Source organism: Vanessa tameamea, chromosome 21 (genome assembly GCF_037043105.1).
Source record: "Vanessa tameamea isolate UH-Manoa-2023 chromosome 21, ilVanTame1 primary haplotype, whole genome shotgun sequence".
Taxonomy (NCBI): Eukaryota; Metazoa; Arthropoda; class Insecta; order Lepidoptera; family Nymphalidae; genus Vanessa; species Vanessa tameamea.
Window position 1 is genome coordinate 5,693,753 of NC_087329.1, and position 21,388 is coordinate 5,715,140.

Genomic DNA, 21,388 nt, shown 5'->3' on the forward strand with positions numbered 1-21,388 from the left:
AAGTACACTGGATCGGTGTAACAACAGGCACAGAATGATCATGATTAGTTTTTAACAATTATCTATAACATTTTGCCACCTAATGACGTGTCATTTAAATGCATTTGTTAATGCGAGTTCTATAGTATATAAATATAACAATAAATATAAGTATATAAATAGTATAAATATAAGTCGCTTATTTATGTCTGTGTCTCTGCTAACTTCCTCTAAACCGCACAAAGGATTTTGATGCGGTTGTCATGAATAGAAAGACTGTTAAAGTAGGTAGCTTTGTATACATCTTTACATAGTATAAAACAAAGTCGCTTTCTCTGTCCCTATGTCCCTTTGTATGCTAAATCTTTAAAACTACGCAACGGATTTTGATGCGGTTTTTTTAATAGATAGAGTGATACGAGAGGAAGGTTTTTGTATATAATACATAGACAATATAGTTAAATAACATTGATAATTTTAAAAGTTTTTAATGTGATGTCGTAAATTTATACATATTTTGCGCTTACATTGTAAACGCTGGCTGAACCCTACTAGATATATCAAAATAATGTACTACAGAAGTACACCTCAAAAATGTCTACAAAAAAGTCCGCGATGGTATGTCTATCTCTTAAAGATAACCCCTACAATAAACATTTTTTATCGTTTTTTACGAGAAATAATGGCTTATTTTCGAAGCGATTTTAAGCAATATAGCATTAATCCTTATCCAATGAAATACCTTAAATACATTGTTGATTTAATATTGATCTATATGGCCCTTTACAGCATATGATTTAAATGAATATTTTCGAAGATATTACAGAAATAAGGGATGAAAGTTTTTATGGAAGTCCGTCATTTTTTTAACTAAAAACACCGATTAAAAATGAGTTGATTCGAATTTAAGCGTTTCTGGATTTTCTACCCTAAGGGCTGAAATACACACCAATGTGGTATACAAAGAGGTATTACGTTAACGTAACATTTTAAGTTAATTTGTAAATATATTCGGCAAAGCCGCGGGTAACGTACGGTACGGCTAGTAATTAGAATAAAAGAAAAATTGTTTCCGTACGCTTACGTACGTTTTATCTAAATCTTAGTAGATACATCAAAATAAAGTTCTAGGATAAGGTACGTCTTAAATCTAGGTTTGAATCTTAGATAGATTTTGATCTACATATGTTTCGCAATAAATTATTATTCATATTCCATATGTATGACATGCTTATATAAACGAATAAATAAACATACTACATATTTCATTACTAAGCACTTCTCATTTCCTTAATTAATAAATTGCACTCGTGCGAACCGCCTTCGGCACACGGCAGAGAGACTAAGGAAGTGTTGATTTTTTTCAAGATTTAATAATTTTAAAAAAACAAATACAATTTTTTTTTTTCATTTCTGTTATTTGTTGTTGTCTTGTAGTTTTGTAATATTAATTTGTAATATTCTCAAATGAATGGAGGTAATGGAGGAAGGGAAAATAATACATAAGGTACCAAATACCTGCCGTATTAGCCTCTGTACTTTTCTGCAACCTTGACAACGTATATGCCAAGATGATTAATTAAGTAGTTACACTATTCTAGCTATTCTCCACCCGCTTCACTGGGCAGAAAAAGGGGGTGGTTCAAAAAGGGGGTGGTTCAAAAAAAACAAAAAATTATAGCCTTTAGCCCGGACGATTTCGCGTTTTTCATTATCTTATACCAATAGACATCTTAAAGGAGTTTACACATGAATGACGCATATTTATTATTTACATATACTTATATATACGGTTATGTATCTATATAATATATAGATATAGATGATGCTTAGATCTTTAATATTACACAACGGATTTTGATGTGGTTTTTTTAATGCGTTACATAATGCATACAGTTATTCAAGAATGTTGTTTAATGTTGTTTACACCTTTAACGACGTATCACTTTGTATGTTACCCAACAGATATTAATTTTAAGTGCTTAGTGATATGTTGATGGTATAAAATTTCCAATAAATAAATAAATAAATAAGAAGAAGGTTTATATGTATAATGCATAACAAAGTAGTGAAACACTGATAATTTGAGAGGTTTCTAATGGGATGTCATAAATAAACACATTTTTTTCGTTTACATTACAAACACCGACTAAAATCTACGAGATAGATCAAAATACTACAGTATTATGCACCTTAAAAAGGTCTACAAATAAGTCAGCGATGGTATTTATTTATTTCTTAGGGATAACCCGCAATAACCATTTTTTATTCTTTACTTTTTACAAGAAACAATGGCTTATTTACAAAGCGATTTTAAGCATAAATCCTTATCCAATTAAGTACCTTAAATACATTGTGTATTTAATATAGATCAATATGGCCCTTATCTGACTGAAAAAGCTGTGAACGTTGTATAAGTATAAAGACATTCTGTAGTATATTTAGTATCAGCATTGCACCCGTGCGAAGCCGGGACGAGTCACTAGTGTAACCATAAGCGAATATAATCGTAACTGTATCAAATTTATATGCAGCCGGACGACGTCCTTAACAAATACAGTGATCTTACGATCGCAAGCCGCAGTTGTGGTAGGTTTCGCTAACGTTTGAGACGTTTTTTAAAACCACTTTAAGGCTATATAACTTGTGATATCTAAATGTAAACAATAATGCAAAAATTTATAATCTGCTTTTTTATAATTTTTTCATCTTTATGTAATGTCTTGAGTACATATGAAGAGATAACGATCGAAGATTCTAATGGTGGTGCTATCCTGATAGACGATTATGACTCGGGAAAACGTGGTCGGACTATACGGTCGAACTTTAAAAGCCCGGTTGTGGATAAGTTTATGCAAGCAATGGGGAATATTCACAGCTACTCCGATAAAGGAGACATGTTTAGTTTTCTGAGAGATTCGTATCCTTTACCTAAAGGTAAGTTTTAAGGTATTATAAATTCATTCAAGATCATATCGTACATATAAATTCAATACCTATTTCAGTACACTATATACGAATAACATTATATATGTGTGATGATATATAATATTCAGTTTATTAGAAGATCACAATTACCGGCGCAAAAAACAGTTAACACTTGAAACTGTCACAGAGTCACACAAGTTGTGTAGGGTACAATAATAACGAGAATACAGGTAAACGTTTGGTCTTCTTAGGAAACATAAAATTGATCAGGGACAGTGTTTTTCAATATGTTCGATAAATCGTTTTACCGACTGCCACTTATTGCAAACTAGATCACAGCAATTTTTCAATCGCATTCCATACCTCCCCACAAACGATACAAGTAAATATGTCCGTTTTATAATTTATTTATCGATAAACTCGATTCTTGCAAAATAAAAACAGTTTTAAATTACAATATAAATTTAACCTGTTTCAACATAAAATATCTAAAAATAATAAAATAAAGATTTTTTTGACAAAATATCCTATCGGGTCCAATCTAAGCCGTCCAGGGACCTATTTAATAAACACCCATAAAAAAGTCATCAAAATCGTTCAAGCTGTTTTGTTTTAGGAAGAGTTCGATGACATGTACACGTAGGGAAGAATTATGTATAATAAATGTGCAAATATACCAGTTTCTGAGCGCAGCTAAGCCCGCGTGTAGGGGGGATGAGTTAGGTGTTATACCCTGTCCTTTTCTATACCACTGACAACTTATATGCACAATTTCATACTGGTCGGTTGAGTTAAGACATGACAGCGTTACAAACAAACAAACTCACTTTTCTCTCACTCACAAATTAACGTATTGTATTACTATAATTTTTAGTTCAAATAGTTAAATACTTTCTCGATAATTTACTTCTATTAACACAAGAATTTTACAATTTCATTTGTCAAATTAAAAATAAAATTAATGAATGGAATTTATTTAAAAAATGGAAAAATTTACTTAATTTAACTAGCACACGAAACTCCTTTTCCCCGCTTCACACGCGGTCGAAGCCGCAGACGGAAAGTACGTTATGAAGATTAATTTAAAAATGGAGAGTTAAAAAAGCGCTTTATCTGTTAGACGTACAAAACTCATACATTTATTTTTGATGTATATAGGACCAAGCCAGACTGTTGTTTACCTGATGTTAAGTGGTCGCCACAGTCATTGGCACCGTAAGATTAACCATTGTCTCTTGTGCCTGTAGTTACATTGGCACACTCATCCTTCAAACCGGAACACAACAACACTAAGTAAGAGTTTTTACAATTGGTTAAACTCGAAGAAATCCTTAACCATCAAAATGTTATATAAATAAATATTGGACAACATCACATACATTACTCTGATCCCAATGTAAGTAGCTAAAGCACTTGTGTTATGGAAAATCAGAAGTAACGACGGTACCACAAACACAGACCCAAGACAACATAGAAAACTAATGAACTTTTTCTACATCGACTCGGCCGGGAATCGAATCCGGGACCTTGGAGTGGCATACACATGAAAACCGGTGAACATACTAGTCGACCACGGAGTTTGTCAAAATGTTATATATATGTAAACCCAACTTCTTCACGAGTGAACTTTTTAGAACTCCATATGTACAAAACTTTATATTCGGTTAAGCAACTTATTTTCCTATAATGTAACACATTCCGTTGAAATCCATTTATAATATAAAATTTGATGAAATTCTATTTTCCTGTGTTTCTTATAACGATAAACTTATAAAATGTAAAACTCGGAAAAAGGTGAAATAGTAACATTTAGGCTGAGAAAGAATCATATCTAAAGTTTAAGCCTTTTATTTATTATAAAAGGTTTAAGCCCTAAATTTAGATATGATTTACATATTATTAGATTTAAAGGGACAATATAAATTATTGATGGAACGGTAGTTGATTAATAGGATTTATATAACACGTACAACTTGAACCAAAAAAGGGCTTAGCTATTATAATTCTTATAAGCTAAGCCCTAATTTTTGTCCTTATTAATATTCCTAGTTTACGACCTCGTGCGATCGCTACTTGCGCCGCCTTCTTAGAAAAGTGGTACCACAAACCAGTTTATCGAAATTATCTTTAATCGAGCGCCATCTACTATAAAAATAGTGGTTATAAAATTATAAAGCTTAAAATTTCTCGTAACTTTTGTAGAAAATATTTTCCCAACACTTACATATGAGTTACAGCTGAGCCAAATTCAGCGAAGTTTGACATCGAACCGACGAGAAATCATTGGTCGGGAGCTTAAATTATCTATGATAGTCATTATGGATTTGTGAAAAAATGGCATTTTGTATGTCGACAAAACTGTTTTCGGAACTTTGGAAATAAAATTTATGTGCATATAAGTAGTTTAGTGGAATAGTGTTGTATTATAAATAAAGATATATTAGTCAAGAATTGTTAATAGTGCACAATATAGCTGAGCTATTAGCAAATCACATGGTATATGTAAATTTAAGATTTGTTTATCTTTTTTCCTTCTTCGTTTGGTATAGACTGTAGGTAATAAAAATATTCCGCTAATGTGCAGACGCTGTCTTGTTCAAGTTAGTTTCGTTCGTGGACTAAAATAATAAAATACACATTTAATAACAATTAATAGCTGGTTAAATACACAACATTGGTTAAAATACACAAGTTACAATACAAGAATCAGTACAATCACTGGTTACATTATTATAGTTTTAGTTTATTTTTAAATATATATGTATATTGCTAGCTTTAACACAATGAAACATCACACACGGCGAAGATAATACATATCCTCATCTTACAATACGTCAAAATACCAAGCGATATGGAAATTCTATTTTAAAATACAAAAAGATACCATCGAGGAGATTTTATGTTTTGGGTTATATAAAGCTAATAAAACAGGCAATATGAAATAAGCCCATAAAGCCGTTGGTTCTGGGCCTGATTTCTTTCTGACATTACTGACATGCCATCCTGTCGAAATGCGACGACATGTTCGACGGAATGAGTAAGGCCCAGTAAGAGTAATCTTAATAAGAGTGCACTTGTATTCGTCCACACACTTGTGCACTGCTGTGCAATGTTTTGTGAAACTGGTTATAAGCTGAAAACGGCAACATAATATCATATCATATATCATATCTATTTATTAGCCTGGAATAAATCTGAGATTAAATTCTAATAAATTACGTATTTACTTGAATATTATAATTTGCATTATAAAAAGCATAAAAATGTATTTTCTAGGTCTAAAACAACCATACAACGAGTATGACTTTGTAATCGTCGGCGCTGGCTCAGCCGGCTGTGCCTTAGCATCAAAATTAACAGAAAACCGAAACACAACTGTGTTACTCATTGAAGCTGGAAAACCGGAAATGCTATTGACAGACGTGCCGGCATTGGCACCGTATTTTCAAGAAACAGATTATGTTTGGCAGTACTATATGGAACCTCAGCCTGGAGTGTGTATGGGTACGTTTTTATTGCTTTATATTTTATTATTTTACGTTGATTTTACTAACTACGTTGGGTCAAAGAACTAATAAACACTTGTATGGAAGACAATAAAAACAACATGAGATCCAATAAAAAATTAGTTAAATAACAAGTCAAGTTAATGAAAGAATTTTTGTATCTGATACTGGCACGCAATATGGTTTTTTATGTTTTTTCTATTAAACAATCAAATACCATTAAGCAAAGAATTTTATAATAACATTTATCCCCTGTTGTTATTAATATTGAACCATTCTTGGCGCCAATATGTCATATAATTATGTATAACAGATAACAATGTCAGGAGTAGATAAATAAACAAGTTTGACCTTGAATTGACGTGACTTCACCGATCGAAACCTAAAAAATATCTATGGTTTTCACTATAGTTCATGGATTTAAAAATTGAGTTTTTTTTTAAGTATATTTAAAGTGAATATAACTATTTCAGTGAACAGATTCCAGGGCAATAAGGAAATGGCATCAGATAAAAAGATAAATATATCGGCATGTGCAAAACTAAGGTTTGCTTACTAAGTATTTTTTGGTTGTAGGTATGATTGATCAGAAGTGTTTTTGGCCCCGTGGGAAAGCTGTCGGAGGCACGAGTGTTATTAATTATATGATCTACACTCGCGGCAGGAAACAGGATTGGGATCGTATCGCCGCTGATGGAAATTATGGATGGTAATTGAATTTTATTTGAAAAATGATATTTACTTAATAGTAAAACTTGCATCTCGTTTATTTATACATATATCAACTAAACTAAATAGTTTGTAGTCATTTATTGTTGGCTTTATTTTGCTTTAACGACGCTATTAATAATAAGTTTAAAAAATTAAATTTAGTAGATATATAAATAGATTTCAGTGTCACCATTACGTAGTCTCAGCAATATTTAATACTATCGTTTGAGTGGAACTGTTTTAAAATTCTTTCACGATTATACCAACACATAAATAAAAACGCTTAAGAATTTAACGGTTTTCCTGCTACATCAAATTTTTATTTAGAGCTGTTTCAAATTAGATACTTGGTAGGACTTTGTACAGTCACATCTGGGTATGTACCACCAAACAGCAATACTTAGTAATGTTCTATTCCGGTCTGAAGCGTGAGTGAACCAGTGTAACTACATGCGCAACATCTTATTTCCCAATGCTAGTGGCGCATTGGCGAAGTAATAGGCATGTGTCCGATACAGCGAAAATCTACATTGGGATGTCGTCGGAAAATCAGATGTCATCGATTTGATGTTGACGAATAAACGTTTTCACTGCATCTAAAAAACTATGCCTACGAAGTAAGGAATGTTTAATATTTCACACAGCTTCAATGTCTATTGGTGGTGGTGACCAATTACCATCATCCGGCCGATTTGCCCGTTCGATTACCATTCATATAAAAAAAAAAATCTATAAAAAATATACTAGCTGGCTACGTTAGAAATTGAATAATATTGTATGATAATATTTAGCCAAAACTCATGAAACATGCCCATTCATTACGTGTTTCTTTGTTACTTTTCAGGTCATATGATGACGTTCTGAAGTATTACATACAGATGGAAAAATCTGATCTCAAAGGTTACGAGAAACAACCACATCGAGGTCGGAACGGTGATTTGCCAGTGGAATTTGTTCCAATACAGTAATTCCTTTAATTATATTTTACATTTTACTCACTAGTAACTGTAGAAAATGTATACCTAATACGTCTGTGGATCATAAGGTTTCGGATCCTGAGTCGTTCCACTAAAAGTTATTGTATCCATTACCGTCTTTACCATAGGGCACATGGGGCGCGTGCCCATGGCCCCCATCCTGAGGCCCCGAAGAACCAACAAATACCTTCATACGTTTGTGCTCTGACTGTTGACTTCTATGTATATTTTCGAAAGTGATATATTTGTAAGAAAAACTAACATATTTATTAAAAGAGGCTATTGACGATAGTCGATATTAAAGTAGAAAGCCGTGCTATTCGTGATAGAAATATATATATATTATAGCCATAATATTGTACAACCAATCAGATTCTTACGAAAATTACCGCACCGTTTATTTGAAACTATACTTAAGGCCTGGCCTGGCAAAGTATTTGTACATATCTATCAAAAGGGTCCCAAATTCATGGGTGCCCAAGGGTCCCAGCATAGCTTGAGACGGCACTGATTGTATCATAAATACAGAGTAACACTCCTTAATAAATAAATTTGACGGTATAGCAATTCCACGGCTCACGCAAAAAACAAATAAGTAAATAGAGAACACTTTTCTTTGAGATTGAAAAAATATGGAACCTCTCAAGTATATTAATTTAAGCGTAGAATTTTAATCCATTTCATTGGAAGCACTTCAAGCATAAAAATGACACAAATGACACAAATGATAAAAGTTGTGACGATAGAAGTCAATGTTTCTTAACATTCTCGGATACAACAAGCGTTTTATAGAAAAGTTAATGTTTTTAATATTACTAAAATTAAGAATTGTCTTTAGTAAACCATAGAACAAATAATTACAAACGTAGTACAATAAACCATAATAATTTATAACTGAAAACATGATAATTTTAAACTAGTAACATTAGTAGGTACATGCTTGCATAACAATACATTTTTGCATTATTTATTTCAGGACTAAATTGTCTGATGCATTTCTAAAAGCTGGTAGAATACTTAACCATCCCACGGTGGATTATAACGCCCCAGAACAACTTGGCTTCGGAAGAGTGCAAACCACTACGAGTCGAGGGCATAGATACAGTGCCGCTAAAGTATTTCTTCATCGTCATAAAAACAGACCTAATCTTCATATTTTACAAAACAGCATGGCAACACAAGTTTTAATAGATCCACGAACAAAAGACGCCTATGGTGTCGAATACGTGCGTGACAATCTTCTATACACAGTCTTGGCGCGGAAAGAAGTTATCATATCGGCAGGACCTATTGCTTCACCACAACTTTTAATGTTATCAGGTGTTGGACCAGCTAGTCATCTTAAATCTCTAGGAATTACTGTAATACAAAATCTTCCTGTCGGTCAAAAACTTTTTGACCATATCTGCTTCCCTGGATTAGTATTCACTCTAAATGAAACAAGAATAAGCTTAATTGAAAATAGAGATATAGATTTACGCACTGTAATACAATGGCTGCATAACGGCGATAGTATAATTGCATCGCCCGGTGCTGTAGAGAATATCGGTTACATAAAAACATCCGTATCCGATGACCCCGATCCTTTAGTTCCAGACATAGAGTTAATCGGTATAGGAGGATCAATAATATCCGATGGAGGCCCTGGTGCAAGCAAAGCTGTTCGTAGAGGAATGAAAATTAAAGACAAACTTTTCGATGAGGCATATGGAACGATAGACGGCACAGATACATGGAGTGTTTTTCCGCTTTTGCTACATCCTAAATCATTTGGTCGCCTCGAATTAAAGGACAACAACCCTTTTAATCACCCCCGTATGTATGGCAATTATCTAAAAGAACCGAGTGACGTAGCGAGTTTTGTCGCAGCCATTCGACATGTACAGGCATTGGCAGCAACTCCTCCTTTCCAGCGATTGGGTGCAAAAATTCATCGAGCCAAATACAAGACATGTAAAAACTATGAATTTGATTCTGATCAATATTGGGAATGTTCTGTACGTACTATTACGGCCACGCTGCATCATCAAATAGCAACGTGTCGAATGGGGCCTGATGGTGACCCAGAAGCTGTAACAGATCCAGAACTAAGAGTTCGCGGTGTGAATAATTTACGTGTTGTAGATAGCAGTGTTATTCCCCGAACTATATCTGCCCATACAAATGCTCCAGCTATTATGATAGGTCTTAAGGCGGCGGACTTAATAAAATATACATGGAACTTAAAGTAATTAAATTAAAGACTGAAATATTGATATCAAGTTATTTTTATTCAATATTTTAAATGTAGAAACATTTATTATTATGTAACCAGTATAGTACCGCGTACCAACGTACGTGAATAAGTATATATTGAGATTTGGGCACTGACAACTTTTAAAATATTTTCCAAATTTACAAATTAATATTTGTAAAGTGTAGTTTTATTATGGACATTTGAGTTATATATTTAATGAGATAACTGCTGTGCTGGAGTGGCTAATTATAATAACGCAAATCACTAGTTCGAGTCAGGTAACATCCCAGGGTTAGGTAGTTAGCAGTTAGCACTGCACTTCCGTGCCGCGAAAAGCACGTAAGGCTTTTTGCCCGTCTTCGCCCAGGCGGGTTAGATTTCCGTTTTATCGATTTATGTTGCTTGCTTGTTTGTATACTTCCTGCAGGATCCTAGTAGACTTATATTTTATACGTCGAAAATCGGTCAGGGGGTTATTATTATTAAAAAACTAGTTTTAAAGAATTTAAAACAATTTATTAGATCCTATAGTTCTCTTAAAAATAATTGGTTTTGAAGCTTTTTTTAATAACTTTGTTAATAAAATGGGATACAATAACTTTCCTTAAATCGTATCCTACTAAGTACAAACACGGTATGCAATAAAATAAAAATAATGATAAAGATAATAAACCTTTATTTAATAAACTAGTGTAAATAAAGATTAATTTTAACTATATTACTAAGATTGTTTTTAAGCTATAATATTTCTAACTAAGTAACATATATTATCGTGGTTTATATGGACCACATTTGGGTAAAAGCCTCTTCCAAGGACTTCCATCGTTCTTTTTGTCTAGCCAAGGTTATCCAATTTTCTCCTTCTACCTTAATCAGTTCATCGGACCATCTAGCGCGACCTCTAGTCCTACGGCCTTGCCATTTCACTACTCTGATGATCCACCTGTCGTCATCGTAACGGGCTATGTGGCAAATTACAGCGACAGAAGCAAATATATCAAAATCGAATCTAATGTTTTTAGAAAAACGCCTTCTATTACTGAGTCAATACCTGTTTAATCTAACAAAATATAAATCAAAAGTTTTACGGTTTACTGTTAGTTCTAGGATTTCAGGACAGTAAACGTACAAATATCACATGCTGACAAAACTATAACAATATTGATATCCTTATTAAAATAAACAACAAATAACCAACGATTTCGAGTTAACATTAATGATAAAAATGACTTGTTTTTATATTATTAATTCGATTATACTGCAATATTGATTGTATTGTAAATAGTTATAGCAATAATTAGTAAATTCACAAAATTATTTTAAGTTTATTTAAATATATATATTTTAAAGAAACAAAATTAATATAAATACGAACAGTAAATCCTCAAGCTACAACTTGGATTGTATTCCAACTGCCTATTGATAACACATTTTTCACCTTGACCTTTAATATCACCAAAACTAGTATATACGACTCCTTTTTATACTGGTTAAATTATAATTAAATTAATATAAATGTACTAGGTCCACTGTAATGGATTACTTAATTCTGTTGATATTTTTAAAATTATCAAATCTCACATAAATGCAAAGGTGTGTCCTTACTCTTGTTCGTCATTGTTATGGCAGCATCGTTTTGGGCTGCGGTTACAAGCCGCCCGAATACATATCTACTACTTTGAAATAAATAACACAAAAGAAAGTAGGTAGATAAAACACACATAGAAAAACCGAAATTTTTTAGCAGCAGCGTAGTTCTAACGGTTCCAATCTGTCAGTCAGATTGAGATCGTCGACAATTCCGATCGCCTTTGTTTTGATTCTACCTTTTCGGGTACTCTACCTAGAGAGTTCTCCAGTTTAGATACTTTTTACTCAACTTTTTTATGACCATTCGAGATTATCCGACAGGCGTCATGCCACACATTACTTGTCATCCGCATAGCAATGACATCAATAGATAGTAAATCATTGATATGCAGTTTTGTTTTTTGGTATAGATGACAATCGCACAGGAGGCTCACCTAATGGAAAGTGACTACCACCGCCCATGGACATCTGCAAAACAGTGATGCTTGGGGGCCTTTAAGATTTTTTTACGCTCTTTTGTTGAAAGTTCCCAAGTCATATCTGTTCGGATTATCAGCCAACGAAAACTAAAAATCTAGCATTAATCATGCTGGATTCCGTATTGCAGCCATCAAAGACGACCCTAATACTCCCATCCAAGCACCTTCAGCATAGATAACCGTATCTAAAATACCAAGGTTGTTTAAAGCCAGCTTTTATCTGTTAATTGTTACAATAAAAAATACGACATAAATAATGTAAAAAATATGTACAGTTGTAACACTACTACTTCAAGTTTGTTACCTTCCTTTAACTTAATGTCATATCATGTTGATGTCACGTTTTAAAACTATTTGAAGCTATACAGGGAAAATTAAAACAAAATCATATTTTAACATGAATATAAAAAGAAACAAAAGCTACAATTTTGAACTATTTGTTTTTGTTTTAATAAAATGTAACTTAATTTATTATATCCTGGGTTAAAGTATTAAATTACGGCCGCAGAAAATGAAACGACTCTAGGGTTCAGGTCCTTATTCTAGATAATCGAAATACTCTATAGTCATGTCAAAATATTATGTCAATCCTTTATATATAAAAAGGTAGACTAACCAACAATCATATTAACTCGAGTATACACAGCACTCTCTGACCCCTATTAAAAAGATTAAATCAATTTAAAAATACGAGAACAACAAGAAGAACCGGCAAGAAGCTTCGTAGCTACACTAATTCCAAACACATTTCATATTTCAATGATACATATTATCTATAACTATGAATAATGACGGAATGAAAATTTATATAACCTGTATGAAATTCAATCGATACATAATACACGCCTTTTTGATATCTAACTGCAACTGAAGGATGACAATTTTTCCAAGTGTGTTATCTATCAAGCATAACTTTTAGCGACTTCTCGCAGATAAATAAAAAATAAGATAATTTTAAGTACTACACTTTAATTCGCTATGTAAAAAGATTTTTTTTTAAAATAAACGTAAACACGATAAAAACACTACCTGCATGTACCTACACATTACAGAGATTTGTTTTGTTTTTTTGTTTTGGTGAATACATTGACACTAAAGTATTGGTTGCGATGAAAGGAAAACATTAAAATTTTATTCGTTTTTTTTTAATCTACATTAAAATCACTAAACAATTATAAATGTATTGCTTAACTTATTAGATATCTATATAGACTTCAAACACTTCAATTTCTTTTTTTGTTTTTTTAATTTATTTATTGTATTTGACTTATGAATCAAATTCTAAATTTAATAAAAAATAAAATAATTCGAATGACACATATTTATCTTAGCTCAGGTTTACTTTTTTAGTAATATTTAACACCCTTAAATATTACATCAGCAAAGAAATCATATATAAATTTATTTTTAAATAAATAAACCGTTTGTTTTCAATGCTTGTACCATGAGTTTAATATCCTATAGTAGCCAAGAAAGGCATTGAACTTGAGCTTCAACTAAATATAATAACTTCATCTTTTACAAAGCAGTCAAGAACGCGTATCATAAAAAAGTAAAACCAAGAATTTAGTTTTTCTTTTCAATAAATAAAATATCTTTTATCAAAACAAATAAAATCAAACATTATTGAAATATTTGACAAAAAACTACACTTTAGTTTTTCTGTCGAATTAAACAAATAACTCGAATTTGTGTTATTAATGTATTATATTATGATAAAAAATCTTTTTTTGCATAAGTTCGACGACCTCATAAATAAAACGGTCTCGCAAATCACACGGAACCCTAAAACATCAAAAAAATTATAACCAGTTGTTGGCTTTTAAAAATCAGCGCTAAATCGAGAGTCTTATTTTAGTCACTGGACTCGAGTGGAACAGTGATCCTTAATAAAACAAAAAAAAAATAACTAGCCACATTAATATGAGAGGCATAATATTAGTGACCAGTGTTATGTTAGTCTTAAATAATGAAGAAACAGTAACGGCAAATCGAGAAGATTTCTATAATGAAGGTACTGTTTCCTACGAGTACGCCCAACCAGTGCCGTGCGAGGAATACTGCGATAATGAATATAAAAAAATACAAAAGAGAGAAGACAAATTTTCAACGCCCATTAGAAGTAGGATCGTCGAAACTATGTTAAAATCTCCAATGTTCGCGTTTAACAGATCTGAACCGAACATATTTTCAGCATTCAGAGATAATTATGATTTACCTTTAGGTAAGTACGTTATATATTATTGATATTTAATTATTATTAAACGTAATATTAACATCGTAACCGCATTAAAGTCATTATACGTTCATTTTAGAGTGCGTAAATCGTTACGAAAATTAAATAGAAATCATATGTTAGGACGCTTTACTAATGATAATTATTTAAACTATTTATTATCTGTACACCTATCTATGTTCATAACATATAATACAATTAAAAGCACGTGACACATCTACAAAAACATCATATTTGCTGACAATATTTGTTTATTTCTAGTAATGTAATATTAAAACACATCTTAATTCATACATTTTGTTAAGAGGATTATAATTAATGTCAGCATGTTCTTATACTTTGTTATTTCATCTTCACTTTTAAGTTGGTAACCTTGTTTTATATTAAATCTGGTTCTGCTTAGTTTATGTTTAGAGAGCATTAGTGTTCCTCTGATAGTACGATGGTCAGGTGGGTAGTTCTGGTTTAAAATTTCGAGGTTCGTAAATGATCTTGGGCGGTTTGTGAGAATGTAGTCAATCTCGTTTTTGTGTAGTCCATTCGGCGACTTCCAAGTCCATTTTTGATTCGGGTTTTTCTAAAAACAACTATTTATTATTGTCAACTTGTGTTCAAGCGCAAAGTTAACGAAATTCTGGCCCCTACTATTCCTTATGCCGTGTCCGTGTTTTTTCACAAGCAGATCCTCGTTATGTTTAGGTGCTCCCACCTTAGCGTTGAAATCACCCATAAGTATAACCTGTGTGTTCGACGTTTCTAATGCTTTTCTAATTGATTCATATAATTCATCAATTTCAGTCTTTCTTGTGATTTCTTCTTTTTGCTTGTCTGTGTGTTTCCTCCATTTGACATGTCCACAGTGGGTTTTTTGGGTGAAGGAGAGAACTTTCTTTTGGATGTTTGTTTTAATATGACCAGTTCGTCATATTTTAAGAAAGCCTTATTTCCTTTTTCTCTCTCTGTTTTTAACTGGTCTTGTAATTTTTTTCTTTTTTCTAGAACGTGTTTTGGAAACATAAATACCTAATTTATTTAAAAACATAGATTACAACTACAAGCGAACATTATATTTTGTTGACAGAATTTAAAGGACCTCTTAAAGAATACGATTTCATCATAGTCGGTGCAGGATCAGCGGGAAGTGTTCTCGCTTCACGACTCAGTGAAAGACGGAAAGCTTCCGTTTTATTATTAGAAGCGGGACAGGGCGAGGCTTTTCTAACAGGAGTACCGATTTTAACTCCATTATTGCAACAAACAACGTACATGTGGCCATATTTGATGGAACATCAACCAGGTGTCTGTATGGGTGAGTGGTATTTTTAAACTTAGATCTTAATTATAATTAGCATTATAAGTGGGAAAAGGAGGTTTGTTTATTTGTTGTTAAAACGGACATAAGGTACCTAGCAACTTCGCAATCCCTGAACCTCTCGCCCCACATAAGCACATGCGGAACTAGTCATACATATAAAAATTATGTTAGTATATTTTTTTGTAGGAACCAGTTCTTATTGACGTTAACCGTTAAGACGTTAGTTTTTGTGACGTTAAATATTTCGAACGAAGAGAACATAATTAATTCATTTCCTATTTAAACGTCATTTGAAGTAGACTTTTTAGGGTTCCGTAGGCAAATGACATAAACGGACTAATACTACTACTAACCGTGAGCAATTATTTTCTTATTTGCTGCATGGGCAAGTCCGACTCGCACTTTGACGCTTTTTGATGTCTTAGTGTGCGTGAGATGACTATTGCAATTCTTAAACAACAAATTGTTAAGTTGACTGACATAATATGTTCACTTCAAATTATTATATTAACTTAAATTAATTTCATCCCTTGCGTAATAGATAATTGACTTAGTATTCAATTCAATCATCATCATAACTCGCTTACCTTTATCCTGCGTAGTGATTTATAAAACTGTAAAAAAATATGATTTGGGAAACTTGACACTAGCCCTCTAGTTTTCCCTGTATCGCAGCTACTTGAGACGCTTAAATACTCAATGCTGTTGATAGCTTCCCTCAAATAAAGTTCCCTTTGGCGAACACCACACATGACTTAATGGGGTGGCTTTATGCTTCAAAGCGAGAACCGTACAGCATAAGCATCAGTTTTTTGTAATAAGAAAAACTTAATTTTGCATTTTGCTAAATTTTTCCGCGTAATATGCGAGGCGAAGGAAACATTTCATAACTTTCAAATAAGAGTAAAACAAGAACTCGTTTATGAAGGGTAAACTAAATTCAAGTCAGATAAACTGTTCTGTTTAATACATAATAATAATACCAATGTGAATGACAATGGCATTGCACTAGGCAGCAATGACTCAGCTGCGTCCAAATACAAGGGGTGCGGACTCGAGAGTCATACACAAATAAAACATTACAATTTTTTTATAATATAAGCAGGCGGACGTGCAAATGGACCACCAAATGCAAGTGATCACCACCATCATAGACATTGGCGGTGTTAAAAATATTAAGCTTTCCTTATATCACCAACGCACCACCAACCGTGTACTAAAAAGTTAAGATGTGTGATGATGATCCTTGTGCCTATAGTTATACTGGCGTACTCACCCTTTAAACGAATACAAAACAATACTGAGTATTGCCGTTTGGCGGATAAATAATAGGTGGAACTTATTCATACGGGCAAATGGCAGATGAATAAAAACTTAAATAAGACAAAACAATATTTTAATTGTAATTTAAAGTTTAAAAATTTATTTCAATTTAAACGTACCTCCAAAACCAAAGCATACAATATTAAAATAAAATAAAAATATTTATGCTCGGGGTGTTATTGTGATTTCGATCAAATTGAAGATGTTTTTTTTCAATAAATATATATAGCTATGCTATCATAACTTTTCCATTTTAATAAAATACCTTTAAAAATTTGGTACTAACGTGTCAAAAATGTCCGATCATTTCGATTCGCTGATTTTACTTTACTGAAGTCAGAACTAAAAAAACTTAATAATACTAAGAATATAATCAAATTAACATGTTTTAATTTTAGGTATGGTAAATGAAAGATGTTTTTGGCCCAGAGGAAAGGCAGTTGGCGGCACGAGTGTTGTCAACTTGATGATTTACACGAGGGGTAACAAAATGGATTGGGACAGAATCGCAGCTAAAGGGAATTACGGATGGTAAATATGAAGAAAATATTTTATATTAATATGAATTAATACGCGAAGCATTGCGTCTGCATAAGTATTGTGTCAGATTTTTCCATATTTTCTTAACTAATTTACTCCAAGATGAGAACTTTTGAGAGAAATTTTGCTTCTTTTTTTTAACCGTAGTTCAAGATTTTAGTAACGGAAATTTATAACAAATCTTGTAGACTCCGTTCCCCTCGAGTTGCGTGTGTTCGAATAATTGCACGCAAGCAATTACTATTTTATAAACTTTTTTGCGCATACTTGTTTCTGGTAACGGGTGCCCAAAGTGAGTATGCGCAAAACATTTTATCACATATTATAAGGGGCAGTTATGTTGATTTGTTGATTTACAACTGCAAACAAAGTAGTGTCAAGAAATTATAATTATTGAAATGTTAGGCGAATAGCGAATTTAAATATTGAACATTATTCATGAAATTTCATAATTGTAATAAATATTTGATCTTATTAGTTTTCTGTATGTTTTTATTATTGTCTGATTATTTGGTTTTTTCTATCTCCACTGTTCAATAATTACCACCGTTATCGGTTAAATTAATAGTGTCGATTAAAATCTGTACTGTTTTCAACTATTCGACATAACGTGACAGACTATTATTTTCTCCGTCACTGTGTGGTTACTTTTCTAATTAATTATTTATATAAACAAAAATGAAAGATGCAATTTGATACATATACTTATAAATATTTTATTTACAGGTCATATGACGATGTAATTCCTTATTATATTAAATCGGAGCGAGCAAATCTCCGAGAATTTAGAGATTCGCCTTGGCACGGCAGAAGTGGTGAAATGACTGTAGAGGATATTCCATTCCGGTAAGTAATAATAATAATCTGTTCCAACAATTAAGAAACGAGTTTTAAAAAATGTCCACACTAACCTAAGCCGTCTGCACGAAATCGATTTGAAAATACAAAATATTAAAATTTATTGTTTTTTTCTAGGTCCAAATTATCAAAAGCTTTTCTGGATGCTGCAATGTTATTAGGAAACAGACGAGTTGATTATAATAGTCCCGACAGTTTCGGTTTCAATTACATTCAAGCAACTATGAGTCGTGGTATACGGATGAGTAGCGCTAAGGCGTTTTTACATAATAAAAAGAAAAGAAAAAACTTACACATACTAACCAACAGCCAAGTGACCAGGGTATTGATTGATCCACAAAGTAAAACAGCTACAGGTGTTGAATTTATAAGGAACGGACAGAGATACAAAATACGTGCTAAGAAAGAAGTTATTCTGTCAGCTGGTCCTATTGAATCTCCTCATTTACTTATGTTATCAGGAATCGGTCCTAGATCACATTTAGAATATATGGGCATTCCCGTGATACAAGATCTCAAAGTCGGAGAATCCCTGTACGATCACATAACATTTCCTTCCATCGTATTTACTTTAAATTCGACAAGGCTAACAATAATGGAAAGAAAAATAAATAACATTGACAATATGGTACAATATAATCAATTTGGAGACGGACCCTTTTCATCCTTAGCTGGAATAGAAACAATAGGATATATCAAAACTAACTTATCTGATGAAAAAGAGGATTTTCCTGATTTGGAACTATTCGAAGGATGCGCTTCATTTTCTTCAGATGAAGGTAATGCTGTAGCTAGAGGAATTCATATGGCCGACTGGCTATACAAAGATGTTTATAAGCCGATAGAAGATGTTGAAAGCTTTACAGTACTTTTTATGTTATTACATCCAAAATCGAAAGGATACCTGAGACTCAGATCAAAAAATCCGTTTGACTATCCAAAGTTGTATGGCAATTATTTGACTCATCCAAAAGACGTTGCAACAATGATAGCCGGTATACGATATATTATACGGATGGTTAATACTCCGCCATTCCAGAAGTATGGAGCGACTTTGTATACGAAAAAATTTCCAAATTGTAAGCAGTTTGATTTTGGCACCGACAGTTATTGGGAATGTGCTATTAGAACCGTTACAATGACCCTTCACCATCAGATCTCCACGTGTAAAATGGGTCCTGCGTCGGATCCCGAAGCAGTAGTAGATCCGGAATTACGTGTATACGGAATAAAAAAATTACGGGTGGCGGATAGCAGCATTATACCAAATACCATAGCGGCGCACACAAATGCACCAGCGATTATGATCGGAGAGAAATGTGCAGATATGATAAAAAATACATGGGCTTTAAATTAAATTTACGGTTAATGTTAAAATAATGTAACTAATTATATTATAAGATGACGTCATGCCTTTTATTTATCTTGAACATTTATTTACAACCGACGTTTGACAGTCCATATATTTGCTTCCTAATCTTCATTTCGCGATAAGTTCTGACTGGTTTTGAGCTAACACTTCATATTATCTTAAAATAATACATTGTTGCTGTTCAATAAAGATAAAATAAAAAGAAGAATTCTACAAATTATTCAAACACTATTAATGTCCTATTTCTGGGCTATACAGATTATTTTTAGATGTCGATCTACTAAACAGGTAGAACACAGTGATACGAACTCTTGAAATACTTTTATCCTAATTTACATTTTATATCGCAGCGAACACAAATACGTGACGATCACAGCTAAATAAAAACACACGAATGTTCCAACGAACATTTCATTATTACTTTTTTTTTTTAATTGCATATCTATGAATATGAAAACACTCACGTAGTTTGTTACAATATGTATTAGGAATTATACGTCGTGATTACGAGTGCTAAGAATGAGTACTAAAAAGACGCCAGCATGTAGGTAAGTAGCATTAGTTAAGTTTGAAATCATAAATTAAACGATGGCCTTGTAGGCCAGTTCATATATATGGGGAAAATTGTATTATGCAGAATATTAATGATGACACATCGCTTATCTCAATAGCTTAATCTGCTGACACCGATCTTAAAACAATATTCTTTTAAGTATTATTAGGTCAATTGTTGTATTCCCTGAATAATATATGTAATAATGAACGAGGAAAACAATTTAATAATCGTACCTGATACTATTAGCGCCTCATTCGGGCCCACGGTATGTATATTTCCCATATTCTTGAAAAACAAATGCACTTCACAAAACCACTAATCAATATTCACTAAATCGATATTATTTACAACAATAAAACCCGCGCCGATGGAGTACACAATATTTGACAAGTAGAAAACAACAATAACATACACATTACACACACGACGATAATTTTATTACACAATATTCCGTCATCGTCAACTGTCAGAAAAGTTTGTGCTGCGCGCGCCGATTCCCAATTCTGGCACAGGTAACCGTCGGCACCACACGTTCGGCATAGGCAACTTTTAACAAATTTTTAACAAGCTTAGGCAAACTTTTTAATTATAGTCATCGGATATTGTTTCACTTTATATTGTTAGTCTCTTGTATCTCTAGTAATATCTTTTGTTAAATCACTGTATAAAAATTAATATAAATTAATAAAATGATTAAAGATAGACCATTAACTTTATTAACGATCCATAAAACTTGATTAAAATTCATATAATTATACCATCGTAGGTTTGAAATTATTCAG

At 32.5% G+C, this 21,388-nt stretch overlaps 3 protein-coding genes across 3 annotated transcripts in view; 2 read left to right on the forward strand and 1 right to left on the reverse strand.

Annotated features, from left to right (window-relative positions):
• Positions 1-21,087, reverse strand: part of Flo2 (Flotillin 2) — a 255,373-nt gene extending 234,286 nt beyond the window's left edge. Inside the window, exon 1 of the mRNA XM_064218255.1 lies at positions 20,840-21,087. Within this exon, the coding sequence (XP_064074325.1) occupies positions 20,840-20,888 (49 nt within the window). The 5' untranslated portion in view covers positions 20,889-21,087. The remainder of the gene's footprint in view (positions 1-20,839) is intronic.
• Positions 2,706-10,415, forward strand: LOC113395530 (glucose dehydrogenase [FAD, quinone]-like). Its single transcript, XM_026633126.2, has 5 exons — positions 2,706-2,916; positions 6,184-6,411; positions 6,990-7,122; positions 7,969-8,088; positions 9,078-10,415. Exons 1-5 carry the CDS (start codon positions 2,832-2,834, stop codon positions 10,330-10,332), a joined length of 1,821 nt encoding a protein of 606 aa, XP_026488911.2. The 5' UTR covers positions 2,706-2,831; the 3' UTR covers positions 10,333-10,415.
• LOC113395521 (glucose dehydrogenase [FAD, quinone]-like) lies at positions 14,297-20,083 on the forward strand. Its single transcript, XM_026633115.2, has 5 exons — positions 14,297-14,630; positions 15,724-15,951; positions 17,679-17,811; positions 18,547-18,666; positions 18,796-20,083. Exons 1-5 carry the CDS (start codon positions 14,330-14,332, stop codon positions 20,033-20,035), a joined length of 2,022 nt encoding a protein of 673 aa, XP_026488900.1. The 5' UTR covers positions 14,297-14,329; the 3' UTR covers positions 20,036-20,083.
• Positions 21,088-21,388: the final 301 nt, after the last annotated feature.